Raw genomic sequence first — 26,763 nt, forward strand, 5'->3', positions numbered from 1 at the left:
GTTGCCTAAACACAGGAGGAACCCAGAGCCATTTGAGACTTGCAGATATGATCCAGGACCTACAGCAGACTCCTATCCTACAGGAGGAGCAACAGACCATTCACTATAACCACAGTGCCTAAAAAGATACCAGACACCCATAGCTAGGCAACTGAATTTCACCTTAAATTTCCACTATCTGTGATAGGATAGTCTACCTCACATGCAAGAACTTGCGCATCCTTCATCTACTTAGGCATCCAAATTGGGGAGCTGAATTTCACCTTCCATTTCAGTATTAGCTACAACTAAAAAAGAAAACCACCTTTACAGACTCCAACCTTTCATAAATATCACAGTAGCCTAGTATTTTATATGAATTAATATACATGATTAGAACAGTATACAGATGTATACCACCCTTAATTGAATGTTTATGTAAGAAACAAACTTCTGCACTGTATTTAAGAAATCACTTTGATTTCCAAGGTGAGGGAGTAATATGCCTGACATGTACCACGAAGATAATACTAATATAAGGAAGTCAACATTTATACACTGTTAATGACTAAATGACAGCATCAAATGTTCTATTTCCATTTTTATTGAAAAAAACCCACCCCAACCTTAAACCCTTTTCTTACTTACTTTAATGTAACTGTAGTCCAGCTGTAGAGCACATGAATTACTTTTTCAACAGAATGAAAATTCTCAGAAATAAGTTGCTATTTCATTCAAGCACAGAGTCATCAATTGTACAACTGTAAGAATTGGGGTTTTGTTTTCTAAACAAATAGGGACATTTGTGGCACTTGCTTATAACTATGGAAGGAAGATATCTCAAACATCCTCACCAAACTTGCTCTAAGCCACTGTGCCAGCCAGTCAGTTATATCCCCCAAATGAGCACCCACCAGGCTGCTGACGTGTGGAAGCCATGTTGTTGGCCCATTCCTGGATGTGGCTAAACTCAGCAGTAGCAATTTGGAGCCAGATTATGCCTGTTTTAGCACTGGAAGGCACTTTTCCTGTCATACACCAAGAAAGAGGCACCCACACTTTGCCTAGGGCAGAAAGAACCTGAGAAAGCTGCTTGTTTTGCTGTCAGTACTGGAGCAAAAGGGGAATATCTCCGAGAGATCATGGCATTTTATCCCTCATGGCATTTTACTGCTCCGCCAGTATGGCATCAGACAGATAGGATTTCCATCTACAGTTTCTCCCCCTTCCTACTTCTTTTGTTGCTAAGGCTACAGAAAGAATACTTTAAGAGAGTGATGCTTTCATTTATTTAAAAATTTTAATGGAACTCGAAGTCATGCAGCTTGATACAAATGCATGAAGCAAACCTCCAGTAACCCTGTCACATCTCTTCTGTTAAATGTTGTGCTGCTAAAAAGTCTGGTGAATATGTGAAACTTTGCTGTTCTTTTTGTTTTTCTCCCCATTATTCACACTGCAATTTGTTGCAGACTCTCCAAAATCTCCATTGCCGATTTTGTGTTCTAGAAATAAATATACTGTTTTCTTCCTGATGGTCTGTGAAAAGCTAGACATGCTGCACATGAATGCTTACCAGTGTTACAGAATAAAGTAAACAAAACAAAAAAATTCTGTTATTTTCATTACTTATTAATTTCTGTTCTGTGTATGAAATACTACAGCTATTACAAGCGTTTCATCAGCATTTCTTCAGCAGTTGATAGCATGTAGTTGGCATTTTGGGAAGGACAAATGCACATTTTACAAATGGAACTTTCTTAATCCCCCTCTTGATATAAATTTTGAGCTTTGGCTCCATTTGTTACTCTCTTTGAGAAGTCTGTATAACTCATGCAATCACAATGAAGACAGGCCATTGACTATCTGATAGATGCTGAACGCTCTCAAGTTATAATTACTAATTTTACACACAGTCAAAGGAAGTCTCTGACCAAATCTGAAACAATGTACCCATCTGCTTACATGCCAAATTGTTACTGTTTTGGGATAACAGATAATTGACTCTCCCATATTACAAAAACATGAAAGATTTTCAGAGTGGCACGGAGTAATCCATCAATGTCAGCAGGACTCCTATAGCTTTGAAAATCTATCCCTAAGCATTGGTGTTATCCAAACTGGAATTTTGTGTCTTAGTGTAACAACTTTTTACTTACCTACCCAAATTCTCCCACACTAACAACTCAGTAATATATTCACCCTCACTCCCTGCTCCAAACCAGCTATGTACAATTTGCTGTGTGCTGTTAAATTAGCTAGGGCTTTTTGTTTTTCATGGGTTGAAATGAGCATTATCCTCTGCTTTTTGCATGACTGGATCGATACAAGTCTCCCTCATGAGGGCACTCCAGGGTGAACATGATGAAGAGGGTCAGAAAGTGGCTGGAAAGGGGAGACCTTCCCAGTCTTTATGGCCACACTAATACTCAGCTTTCACCAGCTGAATCTATTTTCAGCCAGCTTCTGCAAGCAAGGGCTGAGGCATGTATGACTGAAATAATTCAGAGAGAAAGTTACAAGGTCTGTTGTTGATACCTCTCATAGCTCTTTTCAGTCATGAATTCAGCGATTCTGGGATAATTGTAATGAGCTTTACAAACTTGGACATGAAGAGGGATATGGAAATGTAAAATATTATCATCAAGAAAATTCAAAGGCAGATTCCATTAAATTCTGAATCCCTGGTCTGCTTCCTTGCTATAAAAATTCGTTATCATCAGCATGTTAAATTAAATGCCTTGTGTGCCAACATAGCTAAACATGTGAAAATGAATTCAGGATTACGACGGAGAACTGTGAATTCCCTTACTTAGGAGTTGGTAGACTTGCTTTTAATTTCTGCCCCCCCCCAGTTTAAAAGACATAGAGAATGAATCTCACCTCCAGTCTTCGCCTTTTTCCTTTTCAGCTATATCTGAGTTATTAGTAGAACCATCACCCCTTGAGTTTAGATTGACAATAATGGAAATGTTGACAGGCTCATTGCTACAACTCTTCTTGCAGAGCTGGTAATGAATTCAGTCCAGAATTAAGTCCAGCTGAAGACTGTAGCAAGACCCAGTGCAAGTGTCATGATTACCTTAAGCAAGCAATTAATAAATTCAATACAAAAAGATATATAAGGCTTTTGTCTAGTTTACAATTTTGCAACTGAAAGCCTGAAAGAAAACAAGACAGTGATATATCAGTGTGCTGGCCAGCTAGAACATGAGACATCACTGGTGGAAAACTCAGCTGGACAAGTGGGAAAAAAGTGAGTAAAGTGACATACTGTTTGGTGTGATTTAGTAAGAGTAGAGGACTAGGATGTTTCATGTGTCACCTGTGCTGCTTCAAGATTAATTCACTTTCTAGCTCTTCTTTATAGCTATTAAAAATAACCAGTTAAATACTGGATTTAGCAATAATTTACAGAAATTTTAATTTGACTTAGGATGTCATCTGAAGCAGCTTTTTTTTTGAGAAAGTTCAAATACTTTCCCTAACATCACATGAAGAAGCAAGGAACATTTATTCCCTTGACTCAGTTTGAAAAAAAGGAAACTTCATTTTTTGGAAAATAAATTACATTCTCCATCATCTCCAAAGTAACAAGGTAATTTTCTAAAATAAACTCTTGAAAAGTGTGAATAAAAACATTTTAAAACAGCAATAGCAACCTTTTCAGAAAAGAGTGTAATAAAAGTTGTTTAGAAACACTGCAAGAAAATCCTATACATCTTAGCCTTCAATTACCATATCATTTAACAGCAAATTTTAGCTCTCTTACAACAAAAATATTACATCTAAATATTCTGCTGCATACAAAAGCAAAAGATATATCCAGGATGGTTTCAGTGCTACTCCAGCATATCCCAAGACTGTTCCTCCAGTACCTCCTAAATCTCTGTTGTAACTTTCAAGCTTCTAACTATGAAAACAATAATATGACATTTAACGTAATTTAGTGAGTGGATACCAATAAGAGCACAAGAACAGCTATAGTCTCTTAGGCCAAACATCCTTTTAGTTCAGCCCCCAGAACTGACTGGGAAGTATGCCCAGGAAGAGTAAAGGGCCTGGGCAAACAGTAGTAATTCCCCATTTTTCCTAGGTTCCAGTGATCTGCTCTTCAGGAACTCCCTTTGTGTTTAATAATCCTTGAAAAATTTCTATCCCATGAATTTGTTTAATTTTGTAAATTTTGGCATCCGCAACATTTAGTGTCAATGAGCTCCAGAGCTTTTACAGTTTAATGATGTGCAGTAGAGAGGAATCATACAGGACACTTTTTAATCCTCTAGAACATTACGGAAACAACAGCGCCATGAACAGCACACATCCAAAGAGAGACTTCTGGGCTTAAGATACACTGCCTTAAACTCAGCAAGACAACTTTGTTTTAAATACAACTGAACAGGAAATGGTCTAAGGCAATGTAAGATAGTGTCTGGAATGGCAGAGAACCTGACGTAACACCACCTTCAACTGTAAAAACACATTTTTTTATTCACAGTAGCTTTAGCCCTGAAAATGTCAGTAAGCTTCATTTATACTAAATGACCAAAGATTAATCAAAGACTGAGAAAAATATTTGCAAGCCTACAGGAGGAGCCCAAATGCTACACAAAGAATCAGCCAACTCCAGTGACAAATCTGTGTTCTGCAAAGCTTTATTCCTCCTCCGTTATATGTCAAATGCTTTAATTCAAATAAAAGTTAAAAACCTGAAATCTGGTTAAGCCTTCGTACTGAATATACATTACTTTGATACTTTATAATCCACATTAAAATGTGACTATGCGTTAAAAAAGAATTCTGTCATGTTGCAGAGATCAATAGCATCCCTGATTTTATTACACTGAATGAGTATATAAAATATTGTCCGTGGAATTCACTCTTGCATTGCTGAGGATCACTGAAAGGGAAAGGAAGATATAAACACTATTTAAGCAAAATATTTGAACTATAAGTTCAAAAGCTAAACAAGCCAACAACTCTACACATATAATTAAAGGCTCTAAGAGATGGCAAGTCAGAAAACAGACTTTAGAAGTAAAGCATGTCTCTCTCATAGCTTGGGATAAGGAAAGAGAACAGAAATACTCATTAAACTTATATGATAATAAGGGTATTTTCTTAAATACAAAACATTATTCTCAGTAACTTGGAGGGACTGTGGTTTCAGAATACAGTGTTAGTAACACTGCTCTATTTCTAAGTCCTTCAGATGCAACTGGCATTAAAGCATTGGGATGGGGAAAAAAAAAAGAAAAGAAAAAAAAAAGGAACAAAAAAGAGGCAGGCTTGGCCAAACTGACAGCTCAATATGCAACTATGATATTGTTTAGTTTTGAGGCTTCAATTATGCATGGACAAATTTTTCCACTTTTAATACTGTGCATTAGAGCAGTAATCGCAGGACTGCCTTATCATTTGTCCAGCTGAGTGAAATTTAGTCTTAACCATTATTTTTTTTCCTTGCTCAGACTTGCAGTAAGAACACAGCAGTGGGCACACTGACACTGCTGTCTACAGCTGAGAGTAATTGCTCTGAAATCCCAAGGGCTGTAAAACTCAATCCCTTCTGTTGTTTTTGCCAGTCAGAATCAGACATCTTCACTTCCATGAATGACTGGGACTGATAAGGTAGAAGACTTCTTCTGGGCAGAAACTCTGGGAGAAAATGCGAAATTCAGCAAAAGATTGTTGCCAGTAGGAAATCCACCGGTGGTGTTCTGATAGGGGCAAGACACTTTCCAGGTCTAAACTACAGGAATTGCTAAAAATTACATTTCAAACAACATCTAGGGAAACTAAAGAAAGGAGAGAAAAAGAAAGAAGGGTGTCTTCAGGTAGCAACAACTCTGTTTTTGTTAAAAGCAATACACAGCAGGAGATATCAGTGAGCTCCACAGGAATAAATGAATCACTTCACTGCCTAAAAAATAAATTTGTTTTGCACTGAAATAGCCACAATTTTCTATGCTCACAAGTACTATGTAGGGAGGAGTGGAGAAAGTAAGATACAGTCAAGTTTGATTTGACTTAGCATGCTCAACAGGCTGTTTCTTACCTGGAATTGAATCTTTTCCTGTCATACAGTTGAAATCATTCATTCTGTTCTAAGACTTTACATGAAAAATTTTGTTTTTCTCACTCTTTTCATGGTGCAAAGCAATAAAACCTTACTGTTAGCATGGCTGCACTCAGCTCAAGCCTGACTATGATTTAATTTATTATTTTATTGCTGGATTTCTTTTTGATATTAGAAGTTTGTGAAAGACTCTTGTTTCAATGTAGCATCTCTATACAACGGCAACAAATTCAAAAGTAGTTTACTTGTCCCAAAGTTATTTTGCCAAGTTTGTCATCTTCTGCTAATGCCAATGCAAGCTATATATTAGCGACTGCTCCATTTCAATTTCTCTGTATTTTACTTTTCAGTGTTGTACTGTTCACTGGGGGTTAAGCAGTCACAAGGATCAGGGACAGAGAATGGTGAAGCAAAGGACCAAGCAAGTTGCTTAGAAATAAAGCCTGCAGCTGGAGCTGCTTTAGAGAAGATCTGGAATAAAGAGACAAAAATTATAAATACAAAAGGAGAATCACCTCTGTACAGAGCTCTACATAGCCATAATCACAAAATAACACTTGAAAAATTACGCACATTTCAAACTGTGGAAAAGTTATTACACAACATCTGTGTAACGTACGATTATATATTAACGCATTAAGCCTTTTCCAGTGCTCAGTGGTCATGCCTACATTAGCAAGTGCTGTGGCAAAACAGGAATGCATTTGTGCATACCTCAGCGGTAGATACTGGGGACCCAATATCCGTACTAAATGCATTTCGGGGATCAGTTTCCAGTAAATGCAAAAGAGCAACAGGCAACAAGAATCTCTGCTACCCGCCTTCATTACCTTAACTGCTACAGTGCTTCAGGTATCAACAGAAGGGTCGGTCATACCATGACCATGAATCTGAGGGGTTTTTAACAGTATTAATACATGTAAAGTCATTTACTTAGTAACAGTGAGTTATTATAGACCATACATTTCTTTTATGAGAGTATGTGAAGAAAGGTAGTATATTTATCTCATTTTTCTCCTTGCTTGAAAGAAGACATGCCAAACTAGACATATTCATTAAGATGTATTTTCACGCTTATTGCTTTTTCAAGGACTTGCAGTGTTTGCAGCAACAAATTTCACCCTACACATTGCATTTCCTAGGCTCTATTTATTCTAAATAAAAGGCACTTGTGAATGTCAAACAAACAAAAGCACTAGATTACTCAACAAACAAAAAAACAAAAACCAACCCCAACCCCCAAGACTGGAATGAAGACTCCCAAGACAGATGGGAGGGAGGAAAAAAGAAAAAAAAAAGAAGAAAAAAAAGGAAAGCTAGACTTGAAATTATGTTTGTGAAATCCCAGAAATTTAAGAAATGAACACTCTAGAAGGAAGAATTGTTGATATAAATGGCATTTCAATTTTGAATGTCCCATCTGCTTTCTCAAATATGCCCCTGTCTGACATCCCTGTAACTATAGTGCGGTGTGCATTTTCCCTCTCAGACTGGCACCCACAGGACTGTGGAGGCTGCCTTTCCACTGGCCAGTCCTGATCACTGGTTAGTTAGTGCATATGGGATGCAATTCTGATGCTTCCAAACTCCAAAAACACTCCTCTAGCTTCTGACAGCCCCAAAGGTATTCCAGGCAGAAAACTTTAAAATTTGGCTTTGTGATCCTTGGGAAGAAAAATTTCAAGTTCTATGAACTAACCATCTTTTAGGATAGGAAACCCCCACTAGGAAGGCAAAAGGTTAAATCCTTAATCACTAAATGGAAAGCCAAACTACAGAGAAAACCATAAAAAGAACATAAAGAGTTAGACTATACTCATAATAGGTCTTTAAAAAAAAAAAAAAAAAGAAAAAAGTTATCTCTTGAAGTTTCTCCAAGATATGTCTTAGCCATGGATGCTCCTGTCTTCAAAGGGAGACTTTGATGCTTTCATGTGCCATGAAACCAACAAGTCAATTCGGTTGCACTGCATCACTACTGTCTTTTTGCAGTTGACCTTGCAGTTAATTTGGACTGCTGACAAAACTATTTCTCCACCTGTCCCAAGGCTATCTGCTTTGGGGATTTCTCTAGGACTGTAACATGTGTGCCAATCTGTACAAGATAGGATCTCACCCTTTTTACACCTGTTCCTCTTCAGAGCTTGCTCACAGTCTCTGGCTATCTTATGCAGTGGGAATGAAATCTTAATAAACCACTTAAGGAGTATGGACCCAGAGACTTGTATGTTCTCCCTCCTCTGTATCTGGGCTCTAAGTACCAATGGCAAATAAAGCAAATGGGACCAACCTCCACCCTTAGGAACCTTTTTGTATTTACAACATTCTAGTCCCTAATTGGCACATTATAATAACCCTACTAAACTAGGAGAAAAGAGGAATATTTTCAAAATTGTCATACTGTTGTATAAAGTGTTTATGACAAGCATTTGTTTTACATTGATTTTACCCTACAATCTCTAGCTTGCTATCAGCTCTTCAGAAAGACCACAAGTGCTATATGCATAGAAAATCTGGCTTGCAGCAGAAACCTGTTCTTCCTGTCCTTTGCCTTTTGCTTAGCATCTCCAGTTTTGCAGGTCTGTGCTGCCACAACACTGCACCTGTGGACCACAAAATTCCTACTCTCCAGCAATGCAATGGGACTTGGAGGTCTTGCCTTCTTCCGAAGGCCCTGCTCATTTCTGAAGGTCCTGCGCATCAAATGGCTATAGCCACTGCTTCTGCTAGTCTCTGCAATGCAGTTCAACTTTCGGAGAGTCCGGTTCAAGAGAACATCTTTATTCAAAAAAGCATCTGAATATGTCCATCATTTTGCATGAGTTCTGCTCTGAATCACAGTGCCAAACAAATGGAGGAGGTAAAATAGAGCTGTGAAGAGAGACAGCAAATGGCCTGGAGTCCCCAGCAGCTGCACTGCTCCAACTCTTGGACCAGAGAAATAGCATCTCTAAAGAGAATCTGGCCATTATCATCTTTCCTACATATAGGAGCAGGTCCACCCTGGCCACTGCAAAGATGTGATAAACTGATTTACAATGTACTTTCTATAGCTGTTCATGAAGGCCTGAACTCCATCTTCCACTCAATTTGATCTTAAAACAGCCTATGGATTAGGGCCGATGGGAGACCCAGGACGGTGCTGCTGTGAAGTTACAGAACAACTCCCAGTAACTCCAATGGAAAAATATAAATGAAAAGTCTCATTACCTTAAAATATCAAAAAAAGCCAATGAAACTAAGCTATGCTCCACACAGGTTGATTTCATTATTTTCCACATTATGACTGTGTAGATTTGATAACACAGGAAACATTTGGAGTTATTCTTGAACAGTGTGCATAAATTTCTGCATACTGCCTTCCCTTTTGTCCTTGGTTGGTTTTTTGGTTTGTTTTGGGGTGGGGTGGGGGGGTGGAGGTGTTTGTTTTGGTTTCATTTTTTGAAGGTGGATAGAAAGTAAACTCATCATTATAAAGAACAGAAAACAATTTCAAGTGAAAATTAAAGATATGTTAACCTCCCAGTAGAAGAAGTCTCCCACATTTGCATGGCAAGCTCAAGCAAATACTTTAGAGAGAAACAGTATCTGTGATGGAGGGACATTGTAGTTCTGTAGTGTCATTAAATATGAGTGGCAGGTAGTACTCATTCTCTGGATTTTCTTTAGCAAGAACTACAACACACACAGAAGGAGGGTTTCAAAAATCAATATGCTCTCCAGCACTACCAATATGCTCCAAAGCTGCAGAAGACTTTGCGACATATGGATTCTTCCGCTGTGAATATTTGTTGTACACTTTACCTCCTCTACAAAGCTGGGCATCAGGGTTTTTTTTTTTTTAAATGCCTGTGTGTTGTAGTAGGGATTTACAACGGAATCCGATAATGTGTAAAACCACAACTCAGTTATCTTATTGTGCTGGGAAGGCTTTAGAAAAAGAGGGCTGCGACAGAACACAGAACCTGAATTTAATAAACTCAGTAAGGGTGATGTACTTTTGAGGTTAAGACACTATAATGCCATTAACCTGTCAGGAAAGATGGCCCTGGAAATATACCATTCTACATAGGTCCATTTGCAGGCATTCATTTTTTCCCTGAATATTGCCATATATGAATGTTAGAAGGGGAGCTCTGACCCATTTTGCTTCATAAGAGCTTGGAACCCAACTGAATGGAGACACTGCATGGGGATCTACTGGTAAACCATGGAAATATCAGCTACATGACCATGGAAATATCAGCTACATGAACTTTCCTGTTTTTGAGACATCTTCCACTTCACCTGCTAAAAGAATTAGAAGAAGGATAGATCTGTGTCATGCCTGAGTGAACTGCTACAAGTATGGCCAGACGAGGATTACAGGGGGCAAAAAACAAATCATAAAATCAACATGCAATTCAAAAATATAATTTACTAACTAGCAACTCCCATGTTTATGCAAGAGGAAACAAAATTAGCACTGTGCAAACTGAGAAGCTTAAAAACCAACAAACACAAAACACACCTCTCAGAAAGCATTATTGTTTTTTGACTCATGCTGTAAAGACACCATTGTCTCTACAGATGGGTTTTATATTGCTTTGCTTTTGTTATTGAGTAAGATAACAACCCAAAGTCTGAAAGCTGTTTTGTTTGTCTGAGAGTGAGCTCCCCAGAACTGAAAATTAAATAGCACCGTTGCTTTGGAAGTAGAATATAAAGGCTGAAAATGTTAAGCGTAGCTTATTCCAAGCTGTATTTTATTGAAAAATAGGATGTAGATTAATAAGAAACCCCCAAACCTAATACTTTTTTTAAAAAAAATCAGTAAAAATACAATAATTATAATAACATTTGCTATCTGTGTATAAAGACAAAATCATTTCAGCCAGTGTGTTTATGTAGAACCACTAAGATAAAATAGCAGAATTCCCACAAATCATCATAGGCAGAGACATTTTGCACCAATCAATCACAACATAGTCTTATGGTCAATTTCTGCTCTCCCTACACTCCTTGAAACTGAGAGCAGCTTTAAAGACAGAACTGGTGCTCACTTGGATTTATGTTATGTCCATATGAGGGCAATCTGGCAGTTAAAGTTTTTTAAACAAGCAATCAGAGGTTGAATGAAACCATGAAACAGAGGGAGAATGTCCCAAGATTTCATTTAGATGGATCTGATGTCCCAAGATTTAATTTAGATGGATTTGATCTATGTTATTCTTCTTTAGAAGATCAACAATCAAATAGCATGGGCAAATTCTTTTAATGACCAACCTGGAATTTTTTCCAATTTCTTATTTCTGTAGGGCCTTTTCCCCTTCATGTCTGGATATCACTCTCCACAAAGACCAGGCAAAATCTCACAAACGGAGGTGTTTACCCAAACTTTTAGGAAATAATTATTTATTTTTTTTTTTTAAATACTACATTTTCCAGTTCTCCAGCAAGAACTGCTACAACATGGGACTTCTTATAATTGTTTTCCAGCAGAGACATGGACATCCTCAAGAGACTATATTCAAAAGTCAGACAGGACAGGCTCCAGCCCCAGGGCAGGGGAAAAAGCTGGCTTCCATGTGCTGACAGGGTCACAAATACAAAGACCATGAGGTTCTCTTCCCCTATCAATGTTTGACTACACTGAATGTCTTCATTTTTTAATTACCCCCAATCAAAGATAACAAATTGAATAAAAAAATAGATGAAATTAATTTCTACCTCAATCTGGGTGGTGTTGTCATGTCCCTCTTCAAGCAGCAGGTCTGTGAACCCCCCTGGCTCAGAGGAATCCTGCCCCATGCTAGCTCTGTTGGTGTCAACTGATTTGAGAGACTCTGAGTGCCTTCTCCACCTGTGGCTGTTTACACGTGAATCCACTCGCACATTTTCCTCCACTCGGGGGAAGCTCTGAACAACTTCATAAAACACGCCTGTTTGACAAAAAAAAAGAACAGGATAATAAGTGAGTGGAACATTGGTTTACTAATCATAATTGAAAAACTAAGAATAGTAATCTTTTAATAAATGTTTTGAACCAGTCTATGGCATAGCCAATTATATCTCTGATAAAGTTTCTACAACAGCATAAGAGTTTAAAAGAAGAGATAGCATATTATACTACAAAATTCAAGGATATGGCCTAAGTTTTGTAGACTACTCTAAACATCCCAAATGTTTTATTTTCTGGCTTATTTTATGTCTGGGAATAGTTTTCCCTGTAACTTTTGTAACTTTGGTACTTACCTCCCCATAGGGGTCACTTGTCAAAATAAAATAAATCTAAGAAAAAAAACCAGTTAATGATCTAACAAAACAAAAGTAGAAGAGGCAGAGAAACACTAGTACACACTTAGCTTTTGCTACTGATTTTATGTAGAAAGAGTTTGGAAGCCATGGTGAAAGGCAGCTAAATAAACATTGAGAGGCATGAAATTCTTATAAACATCTGTTCCAGTGTAAAAATAAAGCTGCCCCATTGTATAAGTGATAAATGCAAATGATGTGTGAAGTCTGCAGACACCCACTATGTCCCCTGCAAAGGGTGAGCAGTTGGTGGTGCGTTTTACATATTCCTTTTGGACTTTATTCATGCTCATTCTCAACTTTTTCACACTAGTAAAACTATCACCAAGACAAAACCATAAATTCTTCAGTAGTTTCCAGTTTGCCCAATCCAAAAGTCAATCAAAGTATTTTTTGTTAATTTTTGTCTTGATGGGTTAACACCATCAAGAGGTGGTAGAGTAATTTTGCATACTTTGCCCTAAAAATCAGATATGCTTTTCATACTGTCTTTGGGTCTAAAAGGAGAAGTAGAGGGCTGCTCTGTGCTTTCCATGTGCCAGGAAGAAGGGGCTTTTGTTCATAAAACAGAACTGTGAGCTTGTAAATGAACTCTCAAGAGAAATGGCAAAGTAAAAGAAAAATATGGAGAGAAAGGATAGACTGGTAAATAAATTATTTGTAGAAATATTTCTATTGCTCCTGTTTGGCAGAAGCTTCTGAGCAAAGGAAGGCACCACTTCCAAGATCCTTACTAAGCATCACATACATTGTCTAGGTAGAGAAAAGATGGAAAAATAGAAAATTACCTATCAAAGGTTTAAATAAGAAGTAAGATTTTACTGCATCATAGCAGGAACATGTATAGGAGTTACGGATATAGGAGAATCTGTCAGACATTGCTCTTGACAGACCAGAAAGAGTTACAGTACAGAAACAGTCCCTAATACAATTTAGGCTCTGTGTGATTCCATTTTTCTATCAAATTCACCAAAATCTACTAAACTTATTTCCTAAGCTACTTGATCGCTCTCAACCACGCTGAAATTAATGTGAGCTGAAGGTGCTTTTGTCACCTGGAGAAATCAGAATTTATTAGCGTTGAAAAATAAGCAATCTCGAGCCATAACTTTCCTCAGACCCCAAGTAATCAGACTTCTTTTCTTTTAATTGGTGGCTTTTTGAAACCTGTTTCCTTGCATTTCTTAAAAGCCTTAGAACACTTGTCTTCAACAAATTGCCACTGCACTCCCTGTTTTATTGGGCAATCAGCTGCCGGATGCAGAGGACAGCTCAGCACATGAACTGACTTATTCCTCCGTGATCCTTATCAAAATCTGTTCAAAGCTGCCCTCTCTGCTTCAGCTTGGAGGCACTCACCATGGTGTTATGGGGATAAGGGTATCAGAAAGCTGACAGACGCAGCAAACTTCTCAGATACAATCGCAGATAGGCACTTACTGCCTGTGAATTGCAACGCCTGAGGCTCGATCTGTGGAGGCAACGTTTGCCCTCCTGCCCCAGCCGGGTCTGCGGCACTAAGACACCCCGGCACCTGCTGTGAGGCACGGGGAGCATTAGACACCTACAGATGGGGGTCACAGTGTCTGCAGGACCCCTCTCTCTTCTTCTCAGACATCTTCCCTGGTTGCCCTTTGTGGCTCAAAACCCACACTCAGAGAGGCAAAAAGCATATTTACCATCATTTTGCACTCCCACTGCAGCCTACTCTTTTTATGGTCAACAATCAACATGTTGAGGCAATCACCGAAATTAGCAAACAGAAATGCGAAAGTTAGGGGAGGGTCTTAAATCCTATTCACCTCCGGCTGAGCCTCATCTGTAAAGGAAAACAATTATACTTTGTTCTCATACATCCTGAGTAGAAACGAATGTGGTTTCTAAGCTTTAAGGTGTTACAACATAAACTGCTTTTTAAAATAATAATAATAATAATATCATGCTGGAGAGAAGGAGGAGATAAGCACATTCCGGTATTTCCACTAGCTTGGAAATTCTACACATTTTCTCCACAATTTTCTGTTACAGTATACCTGCATCATGGCATCTGCAAAATTTGGCATGGGCCATTCCCCATTAGACAAATCTTTGATGTTGTCAGTGCACAACTTCTATCCTGTTTCAACTGTTTTAATTATGTGATTTTTCCTCTCGAAACATAGAAAATATTCTAAACCATAGTTACTGCCATTACACTGGTAAATATTATTTTACAGGTACAAGCTGCACTGACATAAGGATGTCTTATAATCATCTAACTGTATTCTGAATGCATTATATCTTTCTAAATTTAATAGTAGCAAGAATTAAGAGCATGAACTAATAATGTTGTCAGTTTAAAACTAGTCTTTTTTTTCCCACTATTTATTATCTGTGAAAGCTTCTGCCAGTGTTACCACTAGACTAGTTAATTGTCCTGGACTGGCAGAGTGGGGATACTGAAGATACAATGTGAGATAAAATCTGGATGTGTTTTCAGGGAATAGAGAAATTTACTGTAGGCTTCCTCCTTTGTTAAGCCTTTTTCTTAAGCTACTGGGGATGGAGAGAGAGAGACGATGGTCTTGTTCAGACCAGCTCTGATCCACTGTGGTGTCTCTGGTTTATCCCAAGAGATCTCTAATGCTGAGAAAGTGACAATGAGATTTTTTTTTAAATTGAGCTGAACAGGATGTTTTCCTTTTATGTAAATGTATTTGAAATATATAAATTCTCAGATAATGGACAGATAAATTAATTTTTAAGTTCTAACTGCAGGCAGCTCATGAAGAAAAAGCATTCAGAGACCTAAAATTCCAATACTTTACAAATTAGAATGATTTAATATTTCTGGTTGAAATCTCTATCTATTTAATAAATCACATAAAAGGCATTTTAGAGGAAATGTACCAAAGTATTATACTCTTATCTTTTAGACATCGGAGCTAGCACCTAATTAACACCGAAGGAGAACTTGTCATTCAAATCAATTGGAAAGCAGCCAAATGCTGTAATATCTGATTAATAATAAAATCATAATATTGGCAAACATAGATGAGTAGTAAGTTGTTCAACCTGTGTGAACAGAGACTCAGAACTACAACAAGCCTTCAAATCAGTTAAAATTGGAACTGCAGTTTCCAACTGATATTTTTATGTGCAGACCACAAGAGTGTTATGTATAGTTCTGTCACTGGCATGCAAATACCTCAGTGTGAAGGTCTGTAAAGTGATATTGTACTGTAGTATTTTGGAAGCAATGAAAACAGACTACAGGACTTTCCAATGAATATGCAATGAAGCTGGTGTTTTGGTCTGGTCTTCCAGCTCTTGTCCTTGAAGTTTTCATAAAATTACCAATGAAAGTCATATCTGCAGCGCCTTTCCCCCTTGGGTTAAGTTAAAATTTTAGATTTCAGCTCTGTGTTGAATAAAGCTAGAAAGGCAGTGGAGTGGGGGTGAGGGAAACAAATCTATAAAAAGCTTTCACTGCTCTGAGATGATTTGGAGTTAATGACTGACTGTTGGCAAGTTCAGAAACTTGTTGCAGTTGGCCAGTTCAGCCTCTCGTAGCCAATGTGATTGATCAAAATTACCACCAAAGGCTTTCAGGGAATAGGGGCATCATTCACACAAACTGGAAGGACCTATGCAGAATATTTAGAGAGGAAACTGGGGAAAGGGTGAAAATTACAGACAGACTCACTTTGCGCACTACTAAGACAGGTACTTCAAATTTCCTTCTGTACAGGTGTACATGCTCACAGGAAAAAGACTTTTAAAAGATTTTGGCATCTATTTCCTAAGTCACATGTACCCATATAAGAGCTTTTTGACTGCCTTAGCTTGCATTTTAACAAATACTAAACAAGCTTGTAAACTGTATTAAGCTAACCTGATGGAGGGCACATGACTGAAACCTGTATCTTCTTGTACCTCGGGACCTGACTTTTGAGGTGGCTCTGCTAGTCTGATGTTTTTGGCAGGAAGATGAGTGTCCTGTACTACAAAAATACACAGAACTGCTTAACACTTATCAACATAAATCAATGCTGAAAGTGGACAACAACTGAATATGTAGAGAAGTTTGTCTACTTCGATATTGTGAATTATGCAAGAAGCTTTTACAGATTGGAAGTACGGATTGGGCTGTACAAGAAAGATTTGCAGAAAGGGAAGAGGCTGCCTGACGTATGGTGAGGGCAGAGGTTCTCTGCTTTGCCAAGTCTGCCCTCAAACAAAAAGGGAAAAATTCTAAGTAAATAAAACCAAAATGAAACAGCAGAGCTTGACAAGTAAGACAGCTCTGATTTAGTAGGGAAGTCTGGTCTGCATAAAGATTTATTTAGAATGAAGATCTAGCTCTCGCTTTACAAGAAAAAGAAACGTTCAAAATTTTATGGACAGCAATGTAATTAAAGAGGAAAGAAACCCTATCTTGAAACACAAAAGCCAAATAGGTAAATCATCTACCACTTACTCAACTGATTTTGGGTTTTTTTCCCCTTTTCCATGAGGTCAAACACAGGTTTGTGGAATGTTTTAGCACATCAGAATTTCAAAACTGCATTTCTGAAAAACATGTGTTAATTACTTTTCATGATTGCACATATTTAGGCCAACTCTGCAATTTGGCTAATTTCATAAATGCACCATAATCAACAAGACTTTTTTCCGAAAGCCCAGAAATACTCACATATTGAAACCTCTATTCAACAGATTGCTTGTGAGATATAGTATCATCTTTCTAAATCTGCCACAGCCCAAATGCCAGCAAAATCAAATTTATTCATCAAGGAACTGAAAATGCCATCATAGTCCTTTAACTTAAGTAACTTTCTGTAGCTCGTCTCATGAATCTTTATTTCTACTATGATCACTTTATTAGTAAAGATGAGAAACCAACAAATGTTAGTGTAAGATATGAATACTGGACCCATGAAGCGATAGACTCTTCAAAACATAAATGTTCTTTTAAAGGATTCTCCGAGTAGAGTGCTCATATACTGAATGCCCAATATCACAGCAAAATCAATCATACTTCTCATAAGAAGAATTTCCAGTTTAAATTATCTCTGCCTATGAACAGCTAAACACTACACAGACTTCTTTTTCTGCTGTACCTGATTCATGGGACTAGGACCAATTCCATCTTTCTGACCTTAATTTAGGAAAGAAATAACAGATATGCTTGACTTTCAACATATCCATGATAATGATAGGATAAATTTCTTACCAAACTCATAAAAAACATGATTTGTAAAAGCTGTCCCACAGTGACAATTAGCACAAACAGCTGTGTCAATTTGGAGCATGATTTTAAAAACAACAAAAGGCCACACCCTGACATTTTCTTTTTAAAGCTTGGCTAATGCTGCTAAAAGAATTTTAATATTATGTGTAAGAACGATGTTTAGGATGATCCTATTTTCACCAAACAAGGGGATGAGAATTTGTGTGGCCTGCAAAGGGAGTCAGAGGTTAATGATAATAAAATACTGAACGATGGCAGATTGCGATCACAGTATTGAAACTACTGCTGTTGAATTGTATACTCAGAACAACAAACAATGTCTAAAATAATAACACCATCTTGATGCATGTTTTCTTTGCAATTATACAATAAATAGCTACTAAGACTCGTGTCTAATACAGAATTAGTATTAATGATAATATGTACTACGGCAGGGAAATAGCATAACTGGTAATTTCCTTACACATGCATTTTATCAATAATATGAATTCAGACTTCTACCTTCACAACCTCTTTCTATTCAATAATTATTTTTCACCAGTACAAGAGGTCCCAAAGAGCATATTACCACACTTCTAGAACTCTATCTTCATTATAACTATAACTGCTGCAGATTTAGGTGTTTTTTTTTTTTTTTAAATTGTCTGATTTACTTTCATTTTGCAATCATTTCTGTAATAATACTGGTAAATAAAAATGGTATTGTTAAAGTCAGGAGTCCAAGTCCACTGGTAACAATACTGTAACTCTGATTAGCACACATCAACACTGAGGAAATATTGTCTAATTCCAGCTTCACTCATACTCTCCATAAACACATAATTTAACATCCACATCGAATTTATAAGCAATCTGATTATAGCTTTATAATGCATTATGGATTTGTTTTGCTACTCTTCCTGTCACTTCCACTCGGGGACCAGGACCTAATTTTATTGCTAACTGGATACATGCAGAACAAAAAAAAAAAAGACAACTCGTGCCTCAAAGAAGACTTGCAGTCTTGAAGACGCTGGGTAATAAGGGAGAAAGAGATTTGGTCAGTAAACAGTGATATCAGTCATCATCAAAAACCTAATCAGTATCAAGATTTTGAAGCTGTTATAGAAAGAAGAAGATTTAAAAAGGAAAAAAAAGATGTGTTATCATTTGATGTGCTTAAAGTTTTTTATACACACAATCTAGATGGATTTAAGTTGCTTTCACAACTGAGGTTTAAACAGTGACAAGAGTCTAGGAAATGCTGATAGTAACGGAAGTGGAAGGCATATAACGTTTCACACTGACTAGGGTCTTGGATGTCTCATGCACATCTGCATCCCACAGGAGCAGAACTTTTGTATTACTTTTGGAACAGTAAAAACACAATTATGTTTACACTAAGGCAGAGTATAATCCTTTATCGCAACCCTCCACTTTCTGAGACAGGGAGACAAAATCGCTTTGAAAGGAAACCGCAGAAACTGAAGATGGAATTGATCCTGGTTTAGCCTTTCCTTCCAAAAGAGGAAGCTCTAATAGGCTTATATACCCAGCCATGGCAAATTCAATTTGAGTACTACTCAGCATCCCTATTAACAAAAAACCAGAAAGCCAGAATTGTGTAGTTCTGATTTAATTTAAAACTCCACAGATGTACTGTTACTGATGTGATATTTTCCAGAGCTTTCAGGTGGATCAGGTCAGAGAGCTGGACCTCATAGAATGCATGAAAAAATTCAAAACCATGCTTTTAGTACCTATCTAAACTCAGTGTACAACGTACAACTGAAATCGTTTCTCCAGTTGAAAAACGGGAAAGTAAGACTTTTATTGCTCCTTAAGTGTTGCTTGTCTCAGCTGCTGTAACTTCAGTATAGCTTCTCTTCACATAGTTTGGTCCTTGCTATACATACAACCATTTCTTAACACTGGCCTTCAACCTTTTATCAGCTGGAGATCCCTAAATATTTCCTAGTAGGGTTATAAATTTAAGCCTACTCAAAGGAATACTTCCCTGTTGTTTTCCTCTCCTTCTGTCCAGCACACAATTTTGCATTTTAGAAGGGAAGCCTGACTTTCCTAGTCTCATCTGACTAGCAGAAAAAAGGTGCTTCCTGATAGACTGAACAGTGCTGGTATTCTTCCTTTCGGACTTTTACTTTCAGCTGCCCATATTCAGCATGATTAACATCACTTAAAGTTTGCACACCGTACAAATAGGTTTCATAGCCACATTCCCAGTAGCACTTCCAATAATTATTAGCAATGCAGATACCCAAGTGTACCTAGATGAATATTTATCACATACTAAGTTTCCACGTAAAGCAAAAGGAAGAATATCTGTAATGTTCTTATGTTCCTAGCACACAACTCAAAACATTCATAACTGTATTTTCTTGTGGATCATCAAACTACAGCATAGAAAAGCAGGAAGTTAACATGTTTTAAATCATCCGAGGTTTTCTGATTAACCGTGGTAGCAACAGTGTCAAAATGTTCATTCACATGTGACTTATGCATCTTCTGTCCAAACATCACTATATCACGAACCCTCGCTAAGCCACAAAATTATTTGTGTAAAAAGCAGCAAAAAATAAAGAATTCAACAAAAAATTGTCCTGCTAAGAGAAATGGAGATACCTCTGTAATATTCTATTTATATGCAAATTATTGCTTTTCCAACCTACATTCAAAGGTTTTCCAGAGAATACTAATACCAACTGTACCTTATTTAAACGCATTGGACAAAAGTTTATCAAGGCTTTTTTCTGGTTGATACTTGGATTACAGTATGATTGTCAACATCGGACACTAGCGTCTCCAATGTGCCCAACTCCCAGTTCCAATCTGAAAGCATCTTTCTTTTTCCTGAAGGATCCAGCAAACCTGTGTATTAGAACAACCCAAGGATGCCAGCCCCACAGGTCAGCTTCTCTAGATTCAGGCTTAACCAGAACAAGCAAGCAATCCATTCAGCTAGAAGATATGCACCAAAGTGCACAGATATGTAGATGATAAAAACAGAGTTAAAAAGTTAGATGGACAATTTTCCAGTCACATCATTAGGACTAACTTCTGTTTCTGGGCAGCAGAGAAAAGCATACAAAAATGAAATAGTCATTCATAATTTGAACTGCAGCATATGTTTGGAATTCCTTTTGCATGACTTGTTGAGGGAGAAGAGAGCAAATATCTGGGATGTGCCAAACTGTGTTAGCTTGGCTAATTTATGCCCTTCCCAGCAGTCAATGGCAAATGCAACTTTGGTAGAACGGTTATCTTCATTTTCAGCCCGAGGAAAAGCCAGGGGCTAAGAGAGATGCAAGCTCATTGCTTGAATAACAGGTTAGCACAGACAGCACTAGACTTTTTGTAGTCTGCAGAGGCAAAAGACAGCAATTCCAGGGACACCGCTCTGGCCAAGACAACATCGGTTAGCTCTCCACAGGCCTGTCACTCACTGGTGCTGGAGTGGCATCAGAGGGTAATTGGCTTCCTGGGTAGCCCTGTCAGGCTGACTTTGAGTCAGGCACAGGGATCAATGTCAGCATTCACACCAAAGGCAACCACACTGGATTTGGTGGCTCAAGCGAAGAGATACAGACAGGAAAACAAAGCTCATGTATCAACACAATGGAGCTACCCATACATACATGTAACGCAACATCACCTCACAGGCACAGATTAAAATCTGAGCAACCCAGCGCAGTGGAAATAAGAGAAGAAAGGCAGCGTAACACCTCATCGGGTACGACAAACACTGATGGACAGAGGTTTTCCTCTTCCCCCTTGTCAGGAGTGCCCAACAGACTGTAATCACCTTGTTAACAAGTTTGTCTGCAAATAGGGTCAAACACCTAAGCCCCTTACTCGCTCCTAACTCCTTTCTTACTGAGTCTGTGGCAGTGGGCCAAAATACACCCTACACAAAAAATGCCACTGCTCAGAACGCAAACCAACCTGAAGACCTTCAAGGAAGGCAGATCACGCAACATAGCCCCAGGGCGACTGAAACAGGACACATTTTTCCTGCTGTGTCCTCAGTTCCTTCTGCACCCCTCACAGGAGTAGAAAGGAAGTGGTTTGCGGTATTAGATGTTTCACAGAGCTCAGGATTTGGAAAACTGGAAAATGAACAAGCAATTGCCGTTGCCCAGAAATGTGTAGTGGGGAATGCAATAGGATCTGACATTATAAAAGCTGAAGAAAAAAGATGCATGATTTTTTTTCCACTGTGCTGGTAAAGGAAAGTTTTCAAAGATGGGAAGGTTAAAATTTACAGTTGTTTGTGGAGACATAACTTGGGCTTTCCTTCGGCTCAATACTAAAATGCACAAAGTGATTTCAGACAGAACTTAAAATTTAAACTCCTTCATTTTCTTATGGATTAAATAAGGAAATTTTATATCTTCTTTCATTTTCTGCACATGAAGGTTTCCTAGACCAACAGCGACTCAGGATTCAGGATTTAGAAAGATTATGCCAGGTCTGAGTAAACAGATTGATCATTTGTGGAATTAATGAATTCATTTCATAAAAAGTGAAGGCTTAGTGCCCAAACTCACTACAACGTGGTGTCAAGACAGGGTTTACATAAATTGTCCTGCAAAAAATAATAAAAAAAAAATGTCCTGCAAAAAATGTCCTGCAAAAAATAAAAGTAGTAAATTGGCATATTCAAACATGCCAAGGGTCTAAAGGTCAGGAAAAATAAATATGGTCTCACTGGGCTTATGTGGTGGGGTTACATGTTTAGGTTGAGAATGGTTGAGCAATGGTTGAGAAATACATTAAATGTTAGTACTTTAAAATTCTCAAAATGTTTTTGACCTAATTTTCTTGGCTTTACAGATACACTGGATTATGCTTACTGTGTTTTATTCTTGAGGCTTTTTCTGTAGAAATGGAATGGTCAAGAAATGACAATTTTTTTAAAAGAAGAGCTTGAAGCTTGTTTCAATGTCTCTTCACCTTCAACCCGCAATTGCTGTTCAACTTAAATTTCTCAATACATTTACCGGGTTCTATTTACCCGGTTCCCTCATTTCTGTATCTTTTGTTCCAAAAGAATAGTTCAAAACTTTAAAAAATAAGATATATTGCTTTCCATTTTCATTCATATGCATTAAGTAGGTATTTTCAGGATTTCTGAAAACATAATAGTAACTTCAAACAATAAGGGCTCCAATCTGGCCTGATGCAGTAAGTCAGTACAGTAGATATGGCCCTCTGTAAGACCAGCCACTAGAGAAGACAAAACTTTTCAACTTTCCAGGAAGCACAAGAGAAAACTAAGTAACTATAGTAAATATATATGGTGTAGAGGTGGATTCTATAAAAGAAATCACAAATGTACTGTGAAAACCTCAGTTACTTAATTTTTTATAGTATTTCTGCATAATAGCTCCATGGATGCTTCACTTTTGCTGTCTGTAAGATGCAGATAATGATACTGGCTTTGTCTGTTAAACATATTCTGTGTTACTGATGACAAGCTCTACATAATAGCTATGTACTATTTTATTACTGAAATGCTATTGTTTATTTCTTCTGTCACTGTGCAGGGGCAAACTATATACTGTCTTATCAAACGAAGATTAAATTTGTCACTGAAATTAAAATGGGTCCAGCTTCTTTTCAGGAAAAATTCTCATTTTAGCTTCATCAGGAGATCTGCTGAAGAAAAATGTCATGTTTCTAGCACACTAATAGGAGGAAATTAGAGCAGAGACTGTTCTTAAGCTCTAGCACAAAATCTGCATTGCTAGACTTAACGTGGGAACAAAAAAAAAATAATTGTACATTAAGGAGAAATTGTTGTAGATATGTATTTAGAGTCAAAGAACAGCTGTATTAAACCTATCAAGAAGCAGAGACATAAAAACAAGAATTAAGCCAGTAAGAGATATGAATGATAGAAAGACATTCTTCTTTTGGCAGAAAAGAAATCCATTTGAAAACTGGCAGAGATACTGGGGAAACAGAAGAGAAAATGTTGCATCAATCTTGAAACGTGTCAAAGCAATGAAATTATCTAGCAAATGTTTAATTGGACCACCCGATATATGGAGTATTGAATATTGCCTTTCTCTTCTCCCAAAAGACAGACAAACTAGTATTGTGGACTGTGCAGATCCGTGGAGTAAAGTGCAGGAAGGGCATGTTTTCACAGTTTTTAACTAACCAACAGGACTGGAAGGACTCGACTACTATAAAGGGGTTTTAGAATTTACAAATAAAGTACAGTTTCTTATATATATTACATTTGACACTGTTTACATGCACTTTCATAACGCCTAAATAAAATGAGAGAACCGAATTGCTGGCATTCACTTTTCCCAAATGGAACTTAAAGAATCACAGAATCACTAAGGTTGGAAAAGACCTGTAAGATCATCAAGTCCAACCATCAACTGACACCACCATGCCCATTAAACCATGTCCCACAATGCCACGTCCACACGTTCCTTGAACGCCTCCATTGAGGGTGACTCTACCACTTCCCTGGGCAGCTTATTCCAGTGTCTCACCACTCTCTCAGGGAAGAAATTTTTCTTAATATCCAGCCTGAACCTCCTCTGGTGCAACTTGAGGCCATTTCCTCTTGTCCTGTCACTAGTCACTTGGGAGAAGAGACCAACACCCACCTCTCTGCAACCCCCTTTCAGGTAGTTGTAGAGAGTGATAAGGTCTCCCCTCAGCCTCCTCTTCTCCACACTGAACAACCCCAGTTCCCTCAGCCGCTCCTCATAAGACTTGTGCTCCAGACCCCTCACCAGCTTCGTCGCCCTTCTCTGGACACGCTCCAGCACCTCAATGTCCCTCTTGTAGTGAGGGGCCCAAAAATGAACACAGGATTCGAGGTGCAGCTTCACCAGTGCCGAGAACAGGGGCACTATCACTTCCCTGCTCCTGCTGGCCACACTATTTCTGATACAGGCCAGGATGCCATTGGCCTTCTTGGCCACCTGGGCACACTGCTGGCTCATCTTCAGCCGGCTGTTGACCAACACCCCAGGTCCTTTTCTGCAGGGCAGCTTTCCAGCCACTCATCCCCAAGCCTGTAGCATTGCCTGCCATTGTTGTGACCCAAGTGCAGGACCTGGCACTTGGCCTTCTTGAACCGCACACAATTGGCCTCGGCCCATCGATCCAGCCTGTCCAGATCCCTCTGCAGAGCCTTCCGACCCTCCAGCAGATCAACACTCCCACCCAACTTGGTGTCGTCTGCAAACTTGCTGAGGGTGCACTCTATCCCCTCATCCAGGTCATCGATAAATACATTAAACAAGACCAGTCCCAAAACTGAGCCCTGGGGGACTCCGCTTGTGACCGGCCACCAACTGGATTTCACCCCATTCACCACGACTGTCTGGGCTCGGCCGTCCAGCCGTTTTTTAACCCAGCGAAGAGTGCACCTGTTTGATCCATGAGTCGCCAGCTTCTCCAGGAGAATACTGTGGGGGACAGTGTTGAAGGCTTTACTAAAGTCCAGGCAGACAACGACAACAGCCTTTCCCTCATTAACTAGGTGGGTCACCTGGTCATAGAAGGAGATCAGGTTGGTCAAGCAGGACCTGCCTTTCATGAACCCGTGCTGGCTTGGCCTGATCCCTTGGTTGTCCTGCACGTGCCCTGTGAGCGCCCTCAAGATGAACCTCTCCATAATCTTCCCTGGCACTGAGGTCAGGCTGACAGGCCTGTAGCTCCTGGATCCTCCTTCCGGCCCTTCCCGGGTGTCACACTGGCAAGCCTCCAGTCGTCCTGGACCTCCCCTGTTAACCAGGACTGTTGATAAATGATGGAGAGCGGCTTGGCAAGCTCCTCCGCCAGCTCCCTCAGTACCCTTGGGCGGATGCCATCAGGCCCCATAGACTTGTGAGTGTCCAGGTGGCATAGCAGGTCGCTAACTGCTTCCTCCTAGATCACAGGGAGTTTATTTTGCTCTCCATCCTTGTCTTCCAGCTCAGGGAGCTGGATACCCTGAGGATACCTGGTGTGGCTGTTAAAGACTGAGGCAAAGAAGACATTAAGTGCCTCAGCCTTTTCCTCATCCTTCGTGACAATGTTCCCTCCTGCATCCAGTAAAGGATGGAGATTCTCCTTGGCTCTCTTTTTGTTGTTAAGGTGTTTACAGAAACATTTTTTGTTATCCCTTACGACCGTGGCCAGGTTGAGCTCTAGCTGGGCTTTTGCCTTTCTAATTCCCTCCCTGCATGACCTAACGTGGTCCTTGTATTTTTCTTCAGTTGCCTGCCCCTTCTTCCAAAGGTGATAAACTCTCCTTTCTTTCCTGAGTCCCAGCAAAAGCTCCCTGTTCAGCCAGGCCGGTCGTCTTCCCCGCTGGCTCTTCTTACAGCACATGGGGACTGCCTACTCCTGTGCCTTTAAGATTTCCTTCTTGAAGAATGTCCAGCCTTCCTGGACATCTTTGCCCTTCAGGACCGTCTCCCAAGGGACCCTCTCAACCAGTGTCCTGAACAGGCCAAAGTCTGCCCCTCCGGAAGTCCATGGTAGTGGTTTTGCTGACCCCCCTCCTTACTTAGCCAAGAATTGAGAATTCTATCATTTCATGGTTGCTAAGCCCAAGACAGCTTCCGACCATCACTTCTCCCACCAGTCCCTCTCTGTTCGTAAAGAGCAGGTCAAGCAGGGCACCTCCCCTGGTAGGCTCCCTTACCAGCTGCATCAGGAAGTTATCTTCCACACATTCCAGGAACCTCCGGGACTGTTTCCTCTTGGCTGCGCTGTACTTCCAGCAGACATCTGGTAAACTGAAGTCCCCCACAAGAACAAGGGCTTGCAACTGTGAGACTTCTGCCAGTCACTTGTAGAACAATTCGTCGGCTTCTTCGCCCTGGTTGGGGGGTCTATAACAGACACCCAGCAGGATATCTGCCTTGTTAGCCTTCCCCCTCATCCTTACCCATAAGCACTCAACCTTGTTGTCACAATTGTTGAGCTCTATACAATCAAAACACTTCCTAACATACAGAGTCACCCCACCGCCTCTCCTTCCTTGCCTATCTCTCCTGAAAAGCTTATAGCCATCCATTGCAGCACTCCAGTCACTCTCCATTTACATGGAATTTATTTATTTGGCTAGACATATTCTGGGAAAAGACTGAATAAATGTGGGTTTTTTCTTTATTACACGCCTTCCAATTCTACCACAACATTCCCAAGAGAAATCATT

General features: G+C 39.1%; 1 protein-coding gene across 1 annotated transcript in view; it reads right to left on the bottom strand.

Annotated features, from left to right (window-relative positions):
• PLXDC2 (plexin domain containing 2) overlaps window positions 1-26,763 on the bottom strand; it is a 283,797-nt gene that overhangs the window by 143,379 nt on the left and 113,655 nt on the right. The window contains exon 2 of the mRNA XM_059818461.1: window positions 11,768-11,979. Coding sequence (XP_059674444.1) covers window positions 11,768-11,979 — 212 coding nt within the window. The remainder of the gene's footprint in view (window positions 1-11,767; window positions 11,980-26,763) is intronic.

This window comes from Gavia stellata, chromosome 6, assembly GCF_030936135.1.
Source record: "Gavia stellata isolate bGavSte3 chromosome 6, bGavSte3.hap2, whole genome shotgun sequence".
In the NCBI taxonomy this organism is placed as follows: domain Eukaryota; kingdom Metazoa; phylum Chordata; class Aves; order Gaviiformes; family Gaviidae; genus Gavia; species Gavia stellata.